This window comes from Ambystoma mexicanum, chromosome 9 (assembly GCF_040938575.1).
Source record: "Ambystoma mexicanum isolate Mex_15411 chromosome 9, UKY_AmexF1_1, whole genome shotgun sequence".
NCBI classification, from domain to species: Eukaryota; Metazoa; Chordata; class Amphibia; order Caudata; family Ambystomatidae; genus Ambystoma; species Ambystoma mexicanum.
The window spans coordinates 663,732,871-663,754,665 of record NC_090931.1 but is presented as its reverse complement, the minus strand read 5'-3'; the positions used below and the strand labels follow the sequence as shown (position 1 = coordinate 663,754,665).

Below are 21,795 nucleotides of genomic sequence, written 5' to 3'. Positions count from 1 at the left end.
ACCATCTCCTCCCTGGTCGACTGTTTCCTGGAGGCGAATAGGTGTTCCCCCTAGTTTGTTCTTTTGGGCCTCACTGTGGACCATTCCCATGACCTGCGGCCGGTAAGTTGATTGGTCGGAGAGGGGTGCCTGCATGTGCTTCATCTTCGATTCCCAAGAGGGTTGCCCCCAGTTCACATGTCTAGTAGTGTTATTCTATTATGATGATTTGGATATAGTTACAAGGGCTGTGTTTCTCTCTGTTAACTGACTCTTCTAAGGCATGCTGGGACCTGTAGTCCCAGATCACCTTTCCATGAAAAGAGGAATTCTTTCAAGTTATTCAATACTGCATCTATGAGGGGAGGGCGAGCCCAGGAAATCCCACTCCTTCAACCCTCTGGGAAGCACACTGGGTCGTGGCTGGCCCAACCCAGTCCCCTGTGGCTCAGCCCATTTAAACGAAAGGGAGGGGAGCTTCTCTAACTCACCACAACGCCCAGAGTGAACTTCCCACCCAGCATCCCACTTTGTTGCAAATCCAAATGGAAATTAAACATATAAGGAAAAGCATGTAGAAAGTGGAGATCTGAGTGCTTTTCCCGCATCCATGCCATGTTCCTTGCTCATCAAAATATGCACATTGATGTTCCTGGAAACATGTAAAATGTGGAAGATTTCAGTAGAGAGAAACTCTGGCCAGAGAATGGCTGAAGGTTTCAACACAACTTCTCAGGAATATCTTAGATTTGTGGGAAGGAGAGAAGATGCTGATTTGTTTTTTTTGGGATGTCACTTTTCAACATTTTCAAAACAGTTTCCAGAGCATATTTTGGCAATATGAAATTGCTACTGCCCGAGTTGGTGAATTTTGGTAAAAATTGCAGAGAAATATTGGGGTATCCTGCAGAGCGGAAATGCAGCAGGCACTCATGGACTTGCCTACCACAAAAGGTTGCAGAGATTGCAAGGAGCAGACATTATTGATGGTTACTCATAATTAACATACATTTTGCTAATAGTGATGCAAAGATGATTTTGTGAGCAGTTTTGGGAAACCAAAATAGGGATGAGCAAATAAATAGAGGAAATCTAAAGCACAGTTTCCACATATTTGTTTTTCTAAAAAGCAGTTTGGATGAAAAATGCAACTTTACTATCAAAATTAAATTTGCTCATCAGAAATGTCCCTTTTTCCAAAGTGGTTTTCGGTAAACCTAAAACTTTAAAACCCATAACCACGTGCTTTCAAGTAGAGTTCCACCCCAGTGCATGCAGTTTCGAGATGCATCTCAAAACCCAGGCGTCTTCTAAGCTTGGGGAAAAAAAGCAACAAAAAAAATGCTTTTTATTTCCTAATGTAGAACTGAGATGGCTAAATGACCACTGTTCATTGAAAATGTGTGCACTGCACACATACAGCATCGCACACAGAGCGAGCACCCATGAATGAGATATGCGCATGACATATACTGCTGACCCAAAACATTTTATATTTATCCACAAACTACAATAGAAAATCAATGGTTAAAAAAGTGGCTGTTCCCTCATCACATTATTTTTTTCCTAGGAGAATGTGGACTGCAAATGGCGAATTCGGGCAGACCTGCTGGGTGTAATCTGCTATCCATAATCATGTGTTCGAAAAGTTGATTCTTAGCAGGAACAATCAAGTGTGCATTGAAAAAGCCTAACAAGCTGACTGTCAGACAAGGAGTCGCTATTAACAAATAGACTGACTCTTACACATCACGCACAATTAATAGTCCAAAACTGAATAGATGAATGGGGAGTGTGATGAATCCTGCGGAATCATCACTGTTCTTCAGCCTAAAACCTCCTCCCACATGACCAAGTGATGGCAGCCACTACTTGATTCTAACCCTGCTAGTGACATTATTAGGATGGATCACATGGGAGGGGATGGCTGTAGGGATGAAATGGTGACTCCCTTGGGAGAAACACAGTCTTCTTCTCTTCATGAGGAGGAGGAGTCTAGAATTCCCAAATACTTAATGGCATACTGTAATTGTGCAAGCCCTTCCCATGGTAAAATCCATAGAGCACTGTCTGATAAACCACTTAAACAGAATAAATCTTACCCCCTTGGAATCCTTGTGACATCCCCTGAATATAACGATTCTGTTATGCGTAAAAGTCCTGAACATAACATTGCTGCACATCACATTCACATAACATCTTATGCGTATGACAAACTTAAGCGTAACCAACAACTTTAACACTATAGCCTTAAAAAGGGTGGCAACATTATGGACTTCAATTCCCATAATACCTATGGTACTGGGACGAGGAAGATGAGAGAAGAGCCAATGTGGAGTAGGAACATCTTTAAGCCCAGGGTGCAGACTAGGTGTTCTAATGATTATCAGCTGTGCAGGAGTGTCAGGATTCCGTCACGTGTACACCAATGGCCAGAAAACAAATGGAGTCGCCGGATTCCAGGGCTATCTACTTAAAGGAGGACGACTGCATCCATGAAGCCACTTGTGGCACCATCTCGTTTTGTCCGTTCCCATTCCCCTCGTTGTATCGTGCACAGGTTGCCATGGCGACTTTAGCGTCTGATACAATCTCGTTACAGGGTGTGACGTTTTCAGGGGAGGAGTGTGTTTCTATGCCAACCTCTAACTTCCGGGTTGCGCGAGTCACTTCTGATTTTGCTAAATCACGGCTTTGCTATCTTTTGTCTTCTTGAATCCTTGTACCTTTTGCCTTGTCTTGCTTTCCTGCCCTGCTTATCTGACCCGGACCGTTACTTGGATTTACCTCTGCCTGCCGAACTGTTTGTTTTTCTACATGAACCGTACCTGTTCTGCCTGCGGTTTCCGTTTGCTTCTTCTGATGCAACTCTGCTGAGAAACCATCATCCAGATACACAGCACGCCCCCGGACTGCCTTTGCCTGCTGAATTTAACTCCTTGTTGCCCGCACGTTAACAGACCCGGAACGTCCCTAGATTTTTCTGCCTGTTCATTCAAGTCATCACTTTGAACCAGGATTGTTACTTGCCACCATCTGCTCACACACCAACCACGTGGAACATCTACTCCAACACCTGGGCTTGCTGACAACGCTTCATCTCTCATGTCCACTGAGGATTGGCTGTCTAGAAACATCCCCACACCGCACCAGTGTATTCTTACAAAGCGCTGCGAACTGGAGACTGCATATCATTGGCGCTTAGGTCGTTAGGCATCCTCGAGCCAGCGGAATATTGCTTGGACTAGAGACTTTCGTTTCAATCTAGCGTCCTTGTGCCATTGTGTTAGAAGCAATACACTGGTCGCTCTGTGGGGCTATACAAACCAATCAGGAGCCCGTCTCGAGTTACCATTGTGAAATACCCCTGTTGAGATTTGGAAGCATCCTAGACCTAACTAGGAGAACCCGTCTAAATATTAGGTTAGTGCCTTGTTAAGTTTAGTCCGAGATTAATGCCTTGTTGTTTCTTGTACAAGACACATATTCATTTTGGCTTTCAAACTAACGTGCCATTGTTCCCTTGCAGAGCCTGGTCTTTCGTCTGGTGTTCCATCTTTCGACTAATTGACTCCTCTGGGTTTTACCTCGGGTATCCAGAGGAGTACATTGATAGGAAGAACTCGACTACCACACTGTGGGTTCAACTACCATGGATTCTGACAAGGAGATTTAAAATTGATACACCTGGTTGTGCAAAGGAGTGCAATAGGGGTAGAGGAGGCGTTCACAACCTGAGGAGAAAAGCCGCAGAAGACATGGAGTGGGAGACGAGCTCCGAAGCAGAGCCACTGGAACAAGCTTTGCTGGTGGAGGGAGACTCTCACATGCACTCGCCTGGAGGCACCATGAACCGGAGGAGAGACACTCCAGTGCACAGCAACGGCTGCCAGTCCCAATGAGATGCGGTCTGGTGGAACAGCGGAGGTTCTGCTGCCAGCAGTGTGAGAAGCTGGCGAGAGAGCTACAACAGACTCTATATAACGGGGCAATCGGTCTACTAACAGTGCTCCATTACAGCCACGCATCCACCCAGTGGAGTCAACCAAATGGAATTGGGAACGCTGGGCCATGTGCCAAAGTGGACAGCTACTTGGGAAAGCATTTTGACCTCATGACAAATAGAATAACATGGCTAAAAGGGTACAGTTCTCCATGCATGAGATGTCAGTTTGGGGAAACCTGGAACCCGCAGTGCCATTAATAAAGAGACGGCAAAGAGGGAATAATTCTCCATACACGAGTTGTTAGTTTCGAGAAACCTGAAACCCATATTGCCACAACTAAAGTGACACCATTCCTGGCAGGAGAGTGAACCGGGAATGAAACAAGTGGTGAGAAATCTTTTCTGGCAGGCGAGTAAACCAGGAAAGGAACTGTTTTATAAAAAGGTGAAACCATTTCTAGCAGGAGAGTGAACCGGAAATGAAGCAAGTTATATGAAGTAGAAAGCCTTCCTGGCAAGCGAGTAAACCAGGAAAGAAGTTTTTGTTTAGAGGAGAAAAATGTTGTTATAAAGAGTGTGGGTGAAAGAGATCACTTACTTATTATTGTGGCGAACTACTGCATAACAAGAGAGACTTGATTTACCATTCTGACAAAAGTATTCTATAAGAAAGACTGTTGCATTCTTTTGGAGCAACCATTGATTGACATCTCGAAAGGAAATTGTTGCGAAAGAGACATGTCTTGCCATCTGAGAGACTTGTGGAATGAAAGAAACCATGTATTTTGAACTCCACAGAATATCGTTGGAACATAACTTATTCAAAAGTCTTCCTGGATTGAACCAGGGGATGGGAGCACAACTGAAGCGCAAGGAGTATTCTATTGGAGTTATAATTTTGAACTGCTGCATATTTCTGTTGAGCTGGAAACAGATATATTTTCCTTTACATATTTTGGTTGTGTATATTAGTGTGAGGGTCAGATACATTTTGGACACAAGGTCGACTTTCTTAATTTTTAGTTTGCTAGTTAGGGACATTCTTGTTAGGATAGGGATATATAGGACTTCATCCCAACCCTTTTTATTTATAATAAAAATGGCAAATGTTAAGAAAAGTACAACTTTGTGTCTGTCTCTCATTTTGGACCCCTCAGACGAGTTAACAGTACTTATAGCAGTTCAAACAAAAAAACCATCCGAGCTGAGTTCCAGTCTGCCCCAGAGCTCTGCTGTGAGAGGACGTGTTTTGCTGTGGCGGTGATCCACATCTACTGTGTGCGTGGTGTACACCTTTAAAGAAAACAAGACCAACGGGTCCTTAAAAAGCTCGTGGCCGCGCGGAGTTCCGAGCTGAGTTCCAGTCTGCCCCAGTCTGCCCCAGTCCGCCACGGGAGCTGAGGGCTGTCGGCTGACGGCTCCATCAAGAACTTCAAGACCCGCAAGGACTTAAGAGGCATCCTGTGCTAATCGTGCACTCAAGGTCCAAGAGGTAGGCTCTTTGGCGTTTTCTTGTGACGATTGGCATCTTTTGGCAAGCCGGTGATTAGCAGGCAGTTTCATCTCTGACCCGCCTGGTTTGAGCCTCCCGGATGCTTGTGTCGGTGAATCGGCGGCCCACAATCTACCTAGCGGCCAGCAACTGACTCTGTTTCTTCCCTCTCCTCGCTCTACCTTCGCTTTCCCTTACCCCCTTACCCTTTTTTCTACCTCTGCCAACTCCCCCCTCTTCCGTCCCTACCCCTTTTCCCCCTCCCTTACTTTACTTTTATCTTATCTCCGACCCCGCTCTTTCCTGCCTCACCGCTGACCTGCTGTTTGCTTCTCCCCTCCTCCCCTCCCCCCCCCTTTTCTCTTTTCCCCGCCGTACCTGCGATGGAGGACGATCTGGATCATCGTCTCCTAAGGAGCCGCACAAAGAAAACTTTATTGACTGCGCCTTCGTTGAGGTATGGCAGTGCCGCGGGTTCCGTCCCGCTACTGTCTCCAGTGAGTGCTTCAGAGAACACTACCTCGCTCCCTCGAGCAAACTTGGACCAACCTCATGCTGGGGTTTTTAAAGAATTGACATTGTCCGGGAGAGGCATTGACTACGGGCAAACACCAGCACCTCACTCGGCGGCCCAAGATAGCAGGCATGCAGCAACTCCTTGTTCCCTGTCTAGGGAACCACGGACTTCTCAGTCTTTACAGGAGCCCAAAGGCAGAGCCCTTGGAGGTCTTGTGGGTCACTGTCAGTCTGTGGCAACAGAACCCGCTATCGCCCGCCCTCGTTCCGCCTCGGCGAGTGACCAGTCCTGTGCGGGGGCCGGAGGTCCCCCGCCAGGGGGTCTGGGGGTGGGCCCAGCGGCAAGTGGAGCTACACGCACGTCTCATCTTTGTTCACTTCCGGACACCATTCTGGATCCCAGACCGCCAACCAACTCCCAAGAAAGTGCATCTGCCTCCGATTTGTCTCAGCAAGACCAAGTCGTACACCATCCTCTTCACCTGGCTGTCAATTCATCTGCCCAGGCCCAGTCTTCCATTTCCCACTTTATTCCAGCCGCCCAGACCATCAGGGTCTTGATACACCCGGCTGTGGCGGGTATACCGGGCAACCTTGACCACGTTGGTGCAGGGCCTCCAGGGAATCCACCGGTTATTGCTACGCCGGATGAGGCCATCCACTCATCTGTTGGGGACGCACGTACGGCAATTGGGTCAGCTGTGGCACCAGCCCCTCCTGGCAACATTTTAGACACCGGGGAAACAAGGGCGTTTGATACATCGTCCCCAGCCTTGCTCAACCACTCAATCTCCTCGAACCCTCTGGCAGAGGAGCTTAGCGAGATAAAGTCCGACCCCGGCAGTGCATCCTCGGACATGGGTGGCCACAAATTGATTCCACATCAAAGGAAAAAAAGATCAACTTCCAAAAAGGGCAATTCCATACTCAAGTCCCTAGCAACTCATTCCACAGCCAAATCCATGGCTGCCACCACAGGAAAACAGCTGTATCTGTCAGCTCCCGCGTCAAAAGCCTATAGACAGACCAAAAAGGCTGTTTCACAACAAGGCCAAAAGAAGAAGAGGTTCACAAAATCTTCTCTACCTACTCCACTTCTGTCCAGCGCTTTGCTGAACTTTTTTCAGACGCAAGGCAAAAGGAAACTTTCCATTGACTCGGAACTTTCGGATGTGGAAATCCTTGAAGCTGTGGATGAGACACCACTGGTCTCTAAGGCCAGGAAAATTACTAGCCCCGCCAACTCTCAAGTTGCGCTAGACAATCAAGTCTGGACTCCAGCCAGACCCCCCCTTGGACTTCTACCTAATGCCCCTCCGCGGCCTGATCTGGAACTTGATCATCGGGTCACTTTGACCCCTACAGTCCCAGCAGTCGTTCAATCGAATACAACGCCGCCAGCCACGTCAAGGCGGCAGGACCATTCTCTAACTATACCAGAGCACCATCAGGACAAGGCTCCATTGTTACCGCCTCCAAGGCTGGAGGCTCGCACAACGAGCATTCCATTAAGTAGTACAAGGGACTCATATCAGCCTCTTTCGGACATCTTTGACTTGCTGCAGCCCAAAGTGGCCACACAGAGAGAAAGGTCTCCTCAACGCTGGGCAAAGAATCACCCATTGACTGTGTTCTCTGAGGCGAGGCACCAAGATGCCGTGGTTCATTCAGTTCATCTTGATGATCCTAGGACCCAAATAAGGGACCCAACTCCAAGGCCTTTCAGCACGTTGGACCCCGGAGACGGGAACTACAGGCGTAGGCACTCACTGGCGAATCCTGGGGCTCTAGGAGCCAGGGAGTCGACAGTGAGTGGCAGATCGGACCTCGCCTCATCATCTCAGAAAGACTCACCTAACACTAGAAAAGATCTGACAACAATTATGTCGGCAATTACCATCTCTATGGCCCCCTTTTGTAAGCTGTACGAAACGCTAAGCGACGTTGCTAAAGATAACACGACCATTTTAAAAACGATACAGTCGAAGTTATCCTACCTGGAAGGCTATATAACAGCCATCGACCTGAAGTATGAAACTGCACACTTGACAAAAGAGGTGGCAGCCCTAGCCCCAGACATCGCCATGGCATCGTCAACAACAAAAGGCTCGTTACCATCATCGACAGTGCATAAATATACACAGACAACCCAGTCAAAGCAGCTAAACAAAATTGCTCCAGTATTTTTACAGAAAGCAAAATTACCTCAAACGGCTAACATGACTATACCGTCTTCAAATCTGGCCTTGGCAAGTAGCTCGGGCCCGCCCCAAAATCTGATTAACAGAAAGAAAGTCTTGAAATTAGCCGGGATTGACCAATCTATGCCCTCAGCCTATACATCAAATCAACGCAGCCCCCCTCGGGAGGGCCGGCCCTCAAACTCTGGAGTTCCCGGAAGCATGGCTCAAAATCTCACGCGTTCAGATTCCGTGATGGACCTTACCCAGTCCCCTAGATCTACAGAAGCCGGTGGAAACTCTGGCTTATTAGTGGCAATGTCGCCGGGCAAAGTCCAAGCCATTCCCGAGAAAGGACCAATCTCTCGTGCGACTTTGACAACTCCCCCCTCTAGTCGTGTCGTGAACTCCAGAGTGGACCCACCCTTATGCCCAATGGAGGCCCCAGAGCTGAATAAATCGGCTCGGACTCGACATACTGAAGAGCCAGCAAGATACTCGTCGGATTCCCAAATTAGACTGAGGGAGAGAATGCAGTCATCCAGGCCGCACCAGCAAGAGACGCGGCCAGCCAAAATTGGAACAGTAAAACTTACTGACTGTTTGAGGGGAAATTCTACGCGCCTATTTAAAATTGAACAAATTTCCAGCAAAGATAAGTACATCATCTTGAATAGAAGAACTGTGTTAAAGATCACAGCGGCTACACCCTCGCTAAGCAAACTAAATTCAGAAGGCTTTAAATCGGTTGAGCCTTATCATAAAGACAACAAAGCTAAAGCATATTTGCACATTTACTCGTCTTCAATTCAAGATATATGCCGCTTAGCCTGCAAGAAACTCAAAACACAAGGCCTGCTGCTCTCTGAAATAAAGTCTCTGGACCCTAATAATCGCATCCAGGAACGAGAATCTAAAGTAGGAAGAACTGGTGTCCACAGTCCTTCTCAACGTCAAAGTGATTGAAGAGATATACTGAAGGCGCACTTTTCTCATCTATCAAGAAGCCGGAAGCCGCGGCAAGACTCACCAGAATGCCCAACAAGTTCCACCGGGGGCTCTCCTGATCCACCCCGAAAAGAAACGCAAACCTTCCAGCGGCCGAAATACACGCAAGAACCAGTTAGACATCGTCTGTGGTACTCTCCAAATCCGCGATCCCGCACGCTTCATAGAAAGCAAAGTTGGAGAGACCAATCCCCACGTAGAGACTATACACCCCACAGATCTGGTGGGCAATTCGAACTACCATCATCGCCAGTTTATTAAAAAAAAGCGCGTAAAACTGGCCCTTGGGAATGGATAAAGGGGGCTCTATTGTCACACCGCCTTAGATAGCAATTACCAAAAGAAGCCGACATTCACCAGTGTCAAAAACCCTTGTCGTTGGCCTCTTGGAATACCAGAGGCCATATGCATCTGACTGATCCTAACACTCTCGACCTGGGTCTTTTCGATATTTTTTGTTTACAAGAAACGTGGCTACAGGACACACCCTCAATGGATGGGTATGATATTGTGATCTCGCCAGCGGTAAAAGGGCTTTTAGGCCGTCCTTCAGCAGGGCTTCTCATCGGAGTACGGTCAGATCAAAATTTTAAATTGATCAGGACAATAGCCAGATCATATGGGGTACTGGCGGTCCTAATTGAATGGACCCCCGCTTCTGAACTGTCGAATCAACGATCAAAGCAATCTTCACCTCCGCCACTCGCCTTGATCACTACATACTGCAATCCGCAAAGAACCACCACGCCACTTTTTTGCCAAACCATGGCAGAGATCATTGACGAGATCCTTATTGAATGGAACACTCCCTTCATGCTCGTCTGTGGTGATCTCAATGCGAAGTGCGTCCAGCAGAAGATAGTCTCAAAAATTTCAACAGAGGTAACAGAAGCAGAACAGAGAGGACAAGTATGGATGTCTCTCATGTCATCCAGGAATTTACACAATGTTGCATGGATCCGTGAAGGGCAGTCCCAGCTCCCGACTTGGGAGAGGGGCCGGTCGACAGCTACTTTGTACTATATTTTTGCTTCACAAGCTCTCTGTGCAGCTATTCAAGACTTCCAAGTGGTTAAAACGGTATCCAGCGACCACAACATGCTCACTACTTCTTGGAGCTCTTCTGCGAGAACTACAAATTACTATCTACCATCGGTTGAAACAAATCCCCAATACTCGCGCCTTCGACTGACGGTGGACAGTATTAGATCTATCACCGTTCAGTACGTGGCGGATTTTGGGATTGATCAACCTCTTGCTCCACCGACGAGGCCGGATTACCTTCCCATGCTCCTAAAATATAGGAATTATTCGGCAGCGGGATCTTCTATCCCCAAACCACGGAAACATCTGTATGATAAGGAAATAGCTGGGAAGAAAAACGTTTTGAGAACTCTCAGAAGGCGTGCTAAGGCTGACAACACCGATGCGGCATGGGATCGCTGGAGAACTGCAAAAAAAACCTATAAATCATGGATCAGGGCACGTAGAGCTGTTCTATACCAACAAGACGCTGAATCAATGATGAAAGTCCTAACTGCAAAAAAAACTGCGGATTTTTGGTCCTTGGTAAATGCTTCGCAAGGTTCCACAACTTATAACATGAGCAATTCAGTTCCGGAACAAGTCTGGGTCACGTTCTTCACCGACCTGTTTGCCATCCCGACCCAGGAGCCGAGCTCATCTAGTGAATCGCCCGCAGACCCTTGGATTGATCTTTCTTCAATATCAGATATAAGCATAGCCATCCAAAAGCTAAAATCATCAAGAGCTCCGGGCCCAGACGGCTTGTCGAACACTGATTTGAAGAAACATAGTCGTGAATGGGCTACCTTTATGAGCATTTTGTTTGACCACTGTAGAACTACCAGACAGATCCCAGCATCGTGGTGTAAAGCAACCATCATTCCAATTTTCAAGCATGGAAGTAGAGAAGCCCCGGAAAATTATCGCCCAATTGCCCTTCTGGACATTATGGGTAAACTTTTCGCCACTCTTCTGTTGGATCATTTCCACCACTGGGAGAAAACTGCTCCCTGCAGCGACCCATACCAACTGGGTTTCAAGAAAAATGGCAGCACCGCACTGAATATCTTCATACTTACCATCTTAAAAGCTAATATAAAGCAGGGTGCCCCTACGGTGTATGTAGCTGTTATCGACCTCTCTCAGGCTTTTGATAAAGTGGACCGGACAAGATTGTGGAGAAAGTTGGAAAGCTGGAAGTGCCCAGCCCCTGTATTGCAGCCAATAATTGCCCTGTACACCAATACCTCACTTAATGTCCGACTGAACAAACAAGGGGCTCTGTCCAGAAATATCCAAACGTATAGAGGTGTTAAACAAGGCTGTCCTCTGGCTCCGGCACTCTTTGTGGCTTTTTTGGGGGACTACAAACACTCAGAAGGTATGGTCCGCAGCTTTCCGCCGAAGTTCGGCAATTCTCCTTTGTCCCGCCTTCTGTACGCCGACGATATGATTCTGTTTGACCAAACTCCGATTGGTCTTCAAAGGCAGCTGGACAATTTGGCAACCTACATGACTTCCAACAACCTTCAAATAAATCGGTCCAAAACCAAAATAATGGTCCTTTCCGCCTCTCGACACCCTCCGAAAACTATCCGGCCTTGGTCACTGTGCGAAACTCGAATCGAAGTGGTCCAACAATTTAAATATCTAGGCGTGCTCATAGATGGGTCATCCAAAGAACTCAAAATGCAGGAACATCTTTGGGCTAAAACGAAACAACTGACCGCCCAACTACAAGCTCTTGACAGGAAGTTCGGCAAATTCTCACTATTGCCGGCCATTAATTTCTATAAGGGAAAAATGGTGCCCACATTGACCTATGGCATGGATGCCATGTTCAGCGTACCCTTCCAACTATGGCGTAAACTAGAGGCCTATATATGGAAGTCTCTTTTAGGCCTTCCAAATGCAATCCCTATTGAAGTGATGAGACGAGAGTTGGGTCTTCTGTCGCTAAGAGCCACCGTTAGTGGGGCCGCACTTGCCCTATTCAGGAAAACCTTAATTAAGGACAGCTTGCCAATCTTTCAAATTATTGGGCAGGAATTAAAATCAACTAACACCAAGACGGTCCTAAAATGGGTTCACTGTCAAAAAGCCAAATTAGAAGACCTGCAATGCTCACTCAACGACTTGATAACTAACCCACAAAGAGTAAGTGAAAAATTAAAACTGCAGGATTGGATTAATACTATTGACGAAGCAGCTTCCTTCAAGTGTTCAAGCCATCTCCCTCCAACTTACAACAAATTAAAGCTTCCTATGGCATACTGTCTAAGATTTCCAGATAAAAAATTGTGCTCAATATTCTTAAGGGCTCGTTTAAATCTGCTCCACACTCGAGAAATCTTAGGGAGAAGACGGCTGGTCAGCTTAACCACATGCAGACTGTGTAATGACCCTGATTCCGTGGAGAACATTCGACACCTTCTCCTAAACTGTCCGACTTTGAATGGAATCCGTGCCCCATTTTTGACACCACTATGGCTGGAGTCGGTTCAGATCGATGAGTATACGTGGTGGTGCCGTCTGATATCTGGCGAAAAGTCCCGATGGGCGCTAGTCACGGCTAAAATATTGGAAGCAGCCTTCCTCAAACTTGGTGGCGCAACTGAAAGCGACCGGCCGGTCTTGGATGTTTAATGGCCATCCCTTCTGTGAACACCTGTGAACTTAATACTTTGAGACTTTCCCCTGTGTACTCCCCTTTTTGATGTACAGTAACTGCTATTAGCAATTTCTTGTAAAAATCATTTTAATATTGATTAAACACAAGTAAATAAAAAAAAAAAACCATCAAGAAAGTTACGGAAAAATGGTCTATCTAATGTATCGCGAACCTCTACGACTCAATACAAAAAAAGCATTTTAAATGTATGAATAAGTAGTGGTCAAACATCAACTGATGTTTTAGTCTCTATAATTGTTTGACATGCAATGCATAGTACAGAACACTTACAATAAATCTGAGTTGGATAATTGCAACTGGTATCCCCCTGTGTAGAAAAAGGAAAACATACAGAATGAAAAAAAATCTGAGACTCATTTTGTAAGTAAATTTATTGTTAACAAAAGAAATATTTCCTAGAGCACAACTAAATTGTTAAGACAAGGTTCTCTATGAACCTTAGACATTAAGTTATGATAATTAAAGGTGCAAAGGGAGGTAATAGCATCCCTGGCACATGTGATAAAAATGAAACATTAAATATAGTAGTATCCTACAATTATGGATACTCCTGTCCCCTCCACACCTGTTCAACTGAAATCAGTCAGAAACAAAGAAAACAATTTTAAAGTTACTTTGCGAGTCAAATTTGTTATAGTAAGTATCCTTCTATAAAAACACTTGGTTTAGAATATATTCTTCAATATCATGGTAAAAATACAATTTTTTGTTCATTCAATACCCTACACAGATTTTTCTATTTAAAGTATTTCCCGAGTACTTTAGATTACAATAAAATGTATAGTCTTACAGATACCTGCAGAGAAGGATTAATTGATCCACAACACTTGAAAGTATTATCTAGGAAAACGACACATAACCTTCCTGAACATTCCATGAGGTATCAATAAAATGACAAGTAGAATTAATATTACTCATAAATAAAGACATTTGTCCTTATAACATATTCTGTATTTGGTATTGTTGCTATATGTTGGATTATTTAACAGATGTTGACATATCGCTCCTGATGAGGGGAATATCATTGTTCTGAAACATGTTGCGCACAACATCTCCAAGAATACATGGAGGTAATAAAAATGTGTGAATTTCATTGTATTTTTCAGCCATATTAGGCATTGTCATTTAAGAATTCCTTTCTTGGTTATAACAATATATCAGAACATATTCTAAACTTGAGTGCTTTATAGACGTTTCTGACTCATTTCAGTTGAAAAGGTGTGCAGGGGACAAGAGTATCCATAATTGTAGGATCCCACTATATTTTGCAGTAGATGTATTGTTGACGGGTCTAGTGTCAAACAAATGCACTAGTTGGAGATACTATTTGAATTATGAAATGAAAAAGTGTGTGTTGTTGGTGGACAGTCAGCCAACGGAATACCACTGAAGCCTCCACCTAGTACCAAAGGCACAGATAGGTGCAGAGTTGTTGGTGTAGAGAAAGAGGAAGGGCCAATCTATATAATGGCATCCCAAGCCAAGGCCTAGATTTCAGGCTGCTAGTGGGCCATTGTTGTAGGTGGGTGGTGCTGAAGAAAGGTTCAGTCGAAGTATCAAACAAGCTCTAGATGTGTGAACAGATGTTGTGGCATGACTCCATTGACAATAAGAAAGATTATATACATGGTTTAAATAAATGCTAATGGACACAGGCGTAGGTGTGTGACATTATGCCAGGCCTAAATCCAGAGACATTGGAGTTGATGAGAATATATGAAATCCACCAGCTTATACCATACCGTTGAGCAAGGAAATGATTCTAAAGCAGAGTGATATATCGAGCGAGGCTCAGCGGCAGACTCCTCCTGACTCGTTGTTGCATCTGGTGGAGGTTTGGTTTCCTGAGATGGCAACCGCACTAGAAACCATAAGCAAATAATTACTACTTACTGAAAGCATGTAAATGCGCATACAGTTGGGCTACACAACGAGGGTGGAAGGACTAACGGTCTATCTCACCTAGGATTTCAATCGAAGAGGTGTCAATGACTACCCACTAAAGTGCTGACCAGTGTTCTCAGCGACTCAATAAGTCTCAGATAGATTAGTTCTCCAGACTGTCTACTGAAGAGCCACAAATAGCTTTTGCCCAAAGGTGAGCTGCAGGTCTGTAGGCCTCAAATATATCACTGCCAAAATGGAGGCTTTCAAAGACACAAAAGTAATCATTCCCTCTCAATTGTTCTCCCGCAACTCTAGTAAGCAATCATACTTTCTGAACTTTTAGGTTGCAACAATGATTTAGGTTTGCCAAATACCCTTGCATTCATAAACATGTGGCCATGCTGCTCATAGAATGGATGAGACATACACCAGTCATATTTCCTTGCTTGTCATGCAGCGCGTCCCACAGGACTTGTGGCCATATTTACCCATCTGACGAGCCCCCCGCCCAATGAGACAGGAAAAAGAGAAAGGGGATCAATAGATGTTGAGACTAGTGTCTAGGCAACCCAATGAATGGGTTTTGAAGCCAAGTGAGAGCTGGACCAAAAGAAGCGCCCACTTACATCCAATAAATTAAAACACATGCAGCCATAACTGTCCCATATGAAATATCTATGTACCAATCACATAATAATCTCACGCATGCACAGACACATAAACAAGTGAGTACACGCAACCGTACCTACCGTTCTCTGCTTTATAATTGGTGATTTTCTTTACAAGATCAGGTGAGATTTTTTTGCAGATTGTCTCCAGTGTGTCCAAATTGTCAGACGAAAGTAGGGCCTGGGTCTCTAGGTGGGTCAGCAGTTGCAGCATATTCTGAAAAAAGGGAACAATGTAAATCAAAAGGGTCGTAGTCCATTAGGCCCTATCTATCCTGGTGTAGGAAGAGTAGTAGACAAGATCGAAACAGGTCTCATTAACAAATACAAAAAAGAAAGCCGCGCATCCCGTCATCAAGTGGATCAGGAGGATTGCAAGCAAATCAGTGAGCAAGATTCCCATGTTAGTCTTGGGAAGAATTAAATATCATTCCTAAGTAGTATGTGCAAGAGTACTCGTGGGTAGTATGAACAGCAGAATTAATACATGGTTGGAAAAACACTCTAGCGCAAATAATAGCCGCAAGGCAGTTTAAACAGCAGTACTTTTGCAGTAGCAGGAACACGTCTGGGAACTATAAAAAAGGGCTACTGTGTAGTAGGACAAAATACCCATAGTTGTCATGAACAACTGTACCCAGCAAAGTATCAACAATAGTACTAGCCCACAACGCCCCAGGGTAGCGTAATTAAGTCATTCCTGGATAGAATGGGATTACATAAGAGCCAGGACTGTAGTTCCCATACTAAGAGAAACACAGCTCACCCAGTGCTGACCTGCACTGATGTACTTGTTGTGAGCAGTGTGAGAAACCTGAAGGTGTCTTCCTGACTAGTCCCCAGGGATCTGTTAACCAGGTGGCCAGGACACGTCATCGCTATTGGATCCAGTTCCTGGGGGTGGACCAGTGCGGGAGGATCACCTGGAAGGGGGGTCCTCGGGGAGTGGAAGTGGGACACTGACAGGTGAGATGCGGTATCCCCCTTCTTACAACACCTTTCCCCATCCTACCACGTAGGATACACAAGCACTCGATCCCCCTTTCCGATACGAACACTTCCGCACACCACGAAAGACGACTGACAAACACCAGAGCTGTTTACCTGACATGTCCTAACGCAAGGGTCAGGCAAAGGCAGGCAATGGACAGAATCACACACACCTGACGGCCCTTTCCCTTCCCGACAGGGATAAAAGGTGGAGCACGAGAGCACAATATGAGCAAGGCAGACTGCACGACAAGAGAGCTAAACCAGCACAGCAGTTCAAGAGGAAGAGAAAGGCAGCCACAACCGAAAGGGTGACAAAGAGAGACGCAACCTTGCCCTTTCCAAAAAAGGCCCGCGCAACCTCTGTTGAATGAATCGTAAGACCGCAAACAATAGCAAGGTGTGTTGCAGCAAATGTCAATGGTACATGGTGCCCTCCTCCGCTGATAATCAAGCAGGGGAGAGATGCTTGTCACTGTGGTACCGTTCTTGACTCCAGAGAGAAGAAAAGCCAAGCAGTTCATCACAGCCGGTGAGTCGATAAGAAACCGAACTGTGTTACAAAGAACTGTTAACACAGGGGAAAACCAGCTACAGAGGAGTCAGGCCCCATGTGGGTGCTCACTCTGGAAACTCTGGGCGATTACCCTATTGTTGACAATACCATTACCAGAAGGCCTTGGGAGAGGCGCGAGAAAGGGGTCAAAGTGGTCATGCAGTGGTATAGTAAAATCCTCTGTACAGTTGAAAGTCTTTGGCAGGCAGATGATTGTAAAACTAAGTTAAGTGATTCCTGCATCTTAAGAACTGTGCAAGGAATTGTGTGATTGGCAAATGTTGGCAAGTGTGAACCCGACGGAGGGATGCCGATGAAAATTTGGCAAAGCCTGGAGTCCCAAAAGAAAATAGTGTGTTGACAAAAGTGAACCCGGCAGAGGGATTTCCACAGTGAACTGTTTAAAAAGACATTAAGATTTGTGAATGTCACAGAAGAGATTGTTGTGAGAAGCAGTAGTGAACCCGACGGAGGGAAGCTGATATTTGAGAAAGGTCTAAGCGTGGAAGAGGGGGACCAAGGGGTGAAAAGGCATCACCCAACGTACATGCGGAAAGGAACTTTTTGTTTATCGTTTTGAATACATCAGGTCCTCAGAGACAAGAGACTTTTTGCAGAAAAGAGACTTAACCACCAAAGGCCCTGATAGCTGAGAACGAAACTGTTGGTTCGTGCTGGGAAAGCTTGAGCGTGTACTGTGCTCCGGAATCCCACCTTGTCCCGTGCTCAAAACGTGGGGAAGGGAGACCCCTGTCTACCACATCCTGACTTATCATTTATGAACACTTCTTTCTTTCTTTCTTGTGAAGATTATCCCACACTCTTTTGCATTTAGTTGTAAGGATTGGCAATAGTTTTTTTGAGTATAAGGCCTTTTTTATTTCACAAGACGCCACTAGGACTGCCTTATTATTTGATGGTCGTAGCTTGCTCCCATCTTAGATTTAGGTTAGGCGTTTTTCCAACCTTCCTTTACAGTTTAATAAACATCCTTGAACTGTGATCATCTGTGTGTGTCTTTACTGTTGCCATCATGAGTTCCTTATATATGGTGTCAGGGTGGGATGTGACTCAATTGAAACTAATTTGGGAACCCTACCATTTCGAAAACCTAGCTAACCCTTCCATCAGCCAACCAAGGAATCAATAGGGTTTGATATCTGTAGCAGTAGTGAAGCTATTATTCCCCCGGGGAAAAGAGGAATGATTCCTATGGACTTAGTTTTGATACCCCCTGCAGGGTGCTACATAAGATTGGTCTCGAAATCTGGCCTAGCGTGGAAGTTCGGGATGGATGTCTTAGCAGGCGTTATTGATCCCGAGTTCCGGGGAGATGTGAAGGTTATCTTACAGAATCATGGTGAGATTCCCTTTGAGGTACGTCGTGGAGATCAAATTGCCCAGGGAATCTTGGAGAGAGCTTGATTTCCTCAGTTTAAAGAAAGTGAACCAGATAAAACCGACAGAGGTAACTTAGGCTTCGGGGAAGCTGATAAGTCTCTTAACATCGAAAAAAGGAAGGGAGAAGAGACTACCATCTATCATGACCTAGCCTTCGCCCAGCGAAATTATCCAGCTCTCGCTGAAGCTTTTCTACAAGCAATTCCGTAAGGAGACTGCGTAGAGAAGGGAAGTCCCTTTTTCTTCTTATGACAAGGATTGCTTTATAGAAAAGAAAAATCCACGGAAGGTTTAGTAAAAACACAATTGGTAATACCCAAGAGCCACCGAAAGGTTGTACTAGAGATTGCGCATTCCCATGTTACCAGAGGTCATTTAGGACAATTCAAAACCCAGGCGCATATTAGTGTGAAGTTTTACTGGCCCGGTATCCACTCCGATATAAAGGCCTTCGTCCAGATGTGTGAAATATGTCAAAAGACCAGCACGCACATCCATCCCATTACCTGCCCCTGTGAACCCATTGCCGATCATAGATGTCCGCTTTTCGAGAATCGGTATGGATATAATTGGACCTCCAGAGACATCCAGACTAGGAAATAAAGATGCCTTGTGACCGTAGATTATGCAACCCAATATCCTGAGGCATTCCTGATGCAAAATAACACCACACAGTAGATCCTTAAGCATCTTCTACTGTATTTCTCCAGGGTCGGCTTTCCTAAGGAAATACGAACAGACCAGGGGTCGAAGTTTAGGAGTAAGCTCATGGCTCAAGTCAAAGAGCTACTCCACATTCCCATCTTGCGAACTTCTGTGTACCACCCCAAACCAATGGTTTGGTAGAAAGATTCAATAAAACCCTGAAGCTGATTTTACGAAAAATTGTAGATAAGGACGAGAAAGACTGGGACCAAATGATCCCATGGGCACTATTTGCCATGAGGAAAACCCTTCAAGCTTCCACAGGTTTTTCTCCTTTTGAATTTCTCTATAATAGAGAGCCCAGAGATGTCCTGGGCATGCTCCTGGAGACCTGGGAAGACCGAGAGGAAGCCCCCATTCCAATCTCGCAGACTGCCACCCAAATGTGAGAACACATTAAATTGGTTCGAGATTTAGTTTGTACTCATATGGAAAAGGCCCAGAGCCAACAAAAATATGCTTATGACAAAAAAGTGAATTTAAGATCATTCTCAATAGGACAGAAAGTACAGGTCCTCTTACCCACCTCAAAAAACAAACTTGCCTCCAAGTGGCACAGACCGTATGAGATAGAAGAGCGAATGGGAACATGTACTTATAAAGTAGCCCAACTGGACAAAAAACAGAAGGTCCATTTATATCACGGAAATCTCTTGAAAGAGTGGAAGGAGAACCCATCAGTCACCCATGCCAAAATACTAGCCTGTCTGGTTCCTGAAGAGATAAATAACATTTACTTAATTCCTCTCGAGTTGTTTATCCAATAACAAGAAGATCGAAAAGATGTGGTGGACTCCTTTCCCGATGTATTCTCAGAAAAACCAGGAAGAGTAAAAGGCACATACCATTTTATTAGAACAACGAAAGGTAAAGTAGTTCATTTAAAACCTTATAGATTACCAGAAGCCTGTAAACAGTGATTGAAGTCCTTCCTTTTGGCTTACAGAGTGCGCCAGCCACTTTCCAACGCCTCATGGATCAAATCCTACATCCTTATTTCTGATTTCTGTGGAGTGGATCCACTTTCATTTATAGTAAGACCTGGGAGGACCATCTCTTCTATCTTTATACCAGCATGAAAGTCCTCAGAAACGCTGACCTAACTGCTAATTGTTAGGAAAGATTTCGTAATTGTAGGTAATTTTCCTTCCATGTGGCAACCACTAAACTTTTTGCTGTTGTTTTTCACCTTGTTCTTGACTTTGCCAGAGAAGTGCAGCCTTCTGCTGCACTCCTCTGGGCTTTCGCTCCTTTTCTTATGGGGAAACTGACATGCCCTTAAGACAGTCAGTACCGGGGAACGCTGTTTCCCATAGTTTCTTTTATCATGTTGCGGCTTTAGTGCAACATGACACAAGAGGGCACTGTAAGCTAAGTTACAGCTCTCTTGGGTCTCTAGCCTTCTACAGGCCCTAGATACTCGTTTAGGATTGTATTTGATCGGTGCAAGTAATTCAGGGACGGGAATGGTGGCAGCGATCGTTTTCTTGTGTTTTGAGCTCCTTTTGGCGTTCTAAGCGCGTTTCTCGCGCTTAACCCAAAATGGTGGCCTGGCTCCCAAAATGGCCAGACCACGAGGCTCCTTTGTCCTGTCCGCTGACCGTCTTGCTCCCTTCACCTTCCCCAGGTCGAGCCAACCCGGGGCCTTCCTTATTTGGGCATGTACTTTCCCGCGAAACACGGATGCTTTCGCGGGCTTCTACATGTCTTGAGTGTGCCTCCAGGATGTGGGCTGGGATGTCTGGTCCCCATACACATCCTGGGTGCCAGAGAGTCTAGGGTGGTGTGAATGCCTGGGACCACCGTGGTCCGTGATTGGTCCACATATGGTGTGAGTGTTGATGAGCGGATCTCCCATTGGGTCCCCTCCGTTTTGGCGCGAAGGGAACCGTGGATAAGAGGGGGCTGGAAACACCACTACCATGTCGATCTCCTGAGTTCTCACGAACGAAGGAATACAGGAGCCAAGTATCCTGCAACCAAGAGGCTGGACCAAGGAATCGCTGGTGACCCGCTGAAGGACTTCTCCTCTGCACTGCTGTCGCCTTGTGAAACCCTTTTCACCTTTGATCGAACCAGAAGGCCTGTACTGGTACTTCGACCTTTGGAATAGCGGGAACAGCTATTCTCGGCATCTTCACCATCTCCTGCCAGTAAGCCTTCGGAAGCGTCTCTGGGCCATCCAGTTGACTGACCAGCTTACACGGGAGTCTTGCTCTGTAACCGCCGCCAGGTTGTGTTGTATTTCGAGTCCTGGTCACTCTCACACGCTTCGTACACTTGGCGTTCCCAAGTTTGAAGTGAGTAGTGTACATTTGGCTCAGATACACACGGCCGCTCCGTTGCCCTGCTGGGGTAACAAACTGTGCAGGTTTCTTCGATTGGGACGTCTTTTTACTCAACACGACGACGAGGCGTTCTCTGCTCTTCTGAACCTGCCAGCTGCTGAAACTGACGCGGAGAAGCCTGGGTCTGCTTGCATCGGGGACCGGTGAGTAGCATAGCTAGGATCTGGTCGCCCTCCTGCAGGAGCCCATTGCTTTTCCCCGCTGTGTTAAACAGCACCCTTTTCCGTGCTCGCGCTCTGCTTCTGCCCACTGTGGAGGCTGCGCTTGAGTCGCGGAACTTGTTCTCCTTCATTTGTGCACTGAACTGAACTGCCTGATTACCTTAGAAGAGACTCTCCTTTTGCCCGTTGGCACCAGCGCGTGCAGGTACTTTTGAGCACAAGGCTCCACTCTTCGCAGGG

The 21,795-nt window shown here is 45.8% G+C and overlaps 1 protein-coding gene across 1 annotated transcript in view; it reads right to left on the bottom strand.

Moving 5' to 3' along the window:
- Positions 1-21,795, bottom strand: part of LOC138488472 (caspase-10-like) — a 254,906-nt gene that overhangs the window by 71,678 nt on the left and 161,433 nt on the right. The window contains exons 4-6 of the mRNA XM_069615456.1: positions 15,476-15,611; positions 14,582-14,700; positions 13,110-13,146 (exon numbers count right to left, since the gene is read on the bottom strand). Of these exons, the coding sequence (XP_069471557.1) occupies positions 13,110-13,146; positions 14,582-14,700; positions 15,476-15,611 (292 nt within the window). The remainder of the gene's footprint in view (positions 1-13,109; positions 13,147-14,581; positions 14,701-15,475; positions 15,612-21,795) is intronic.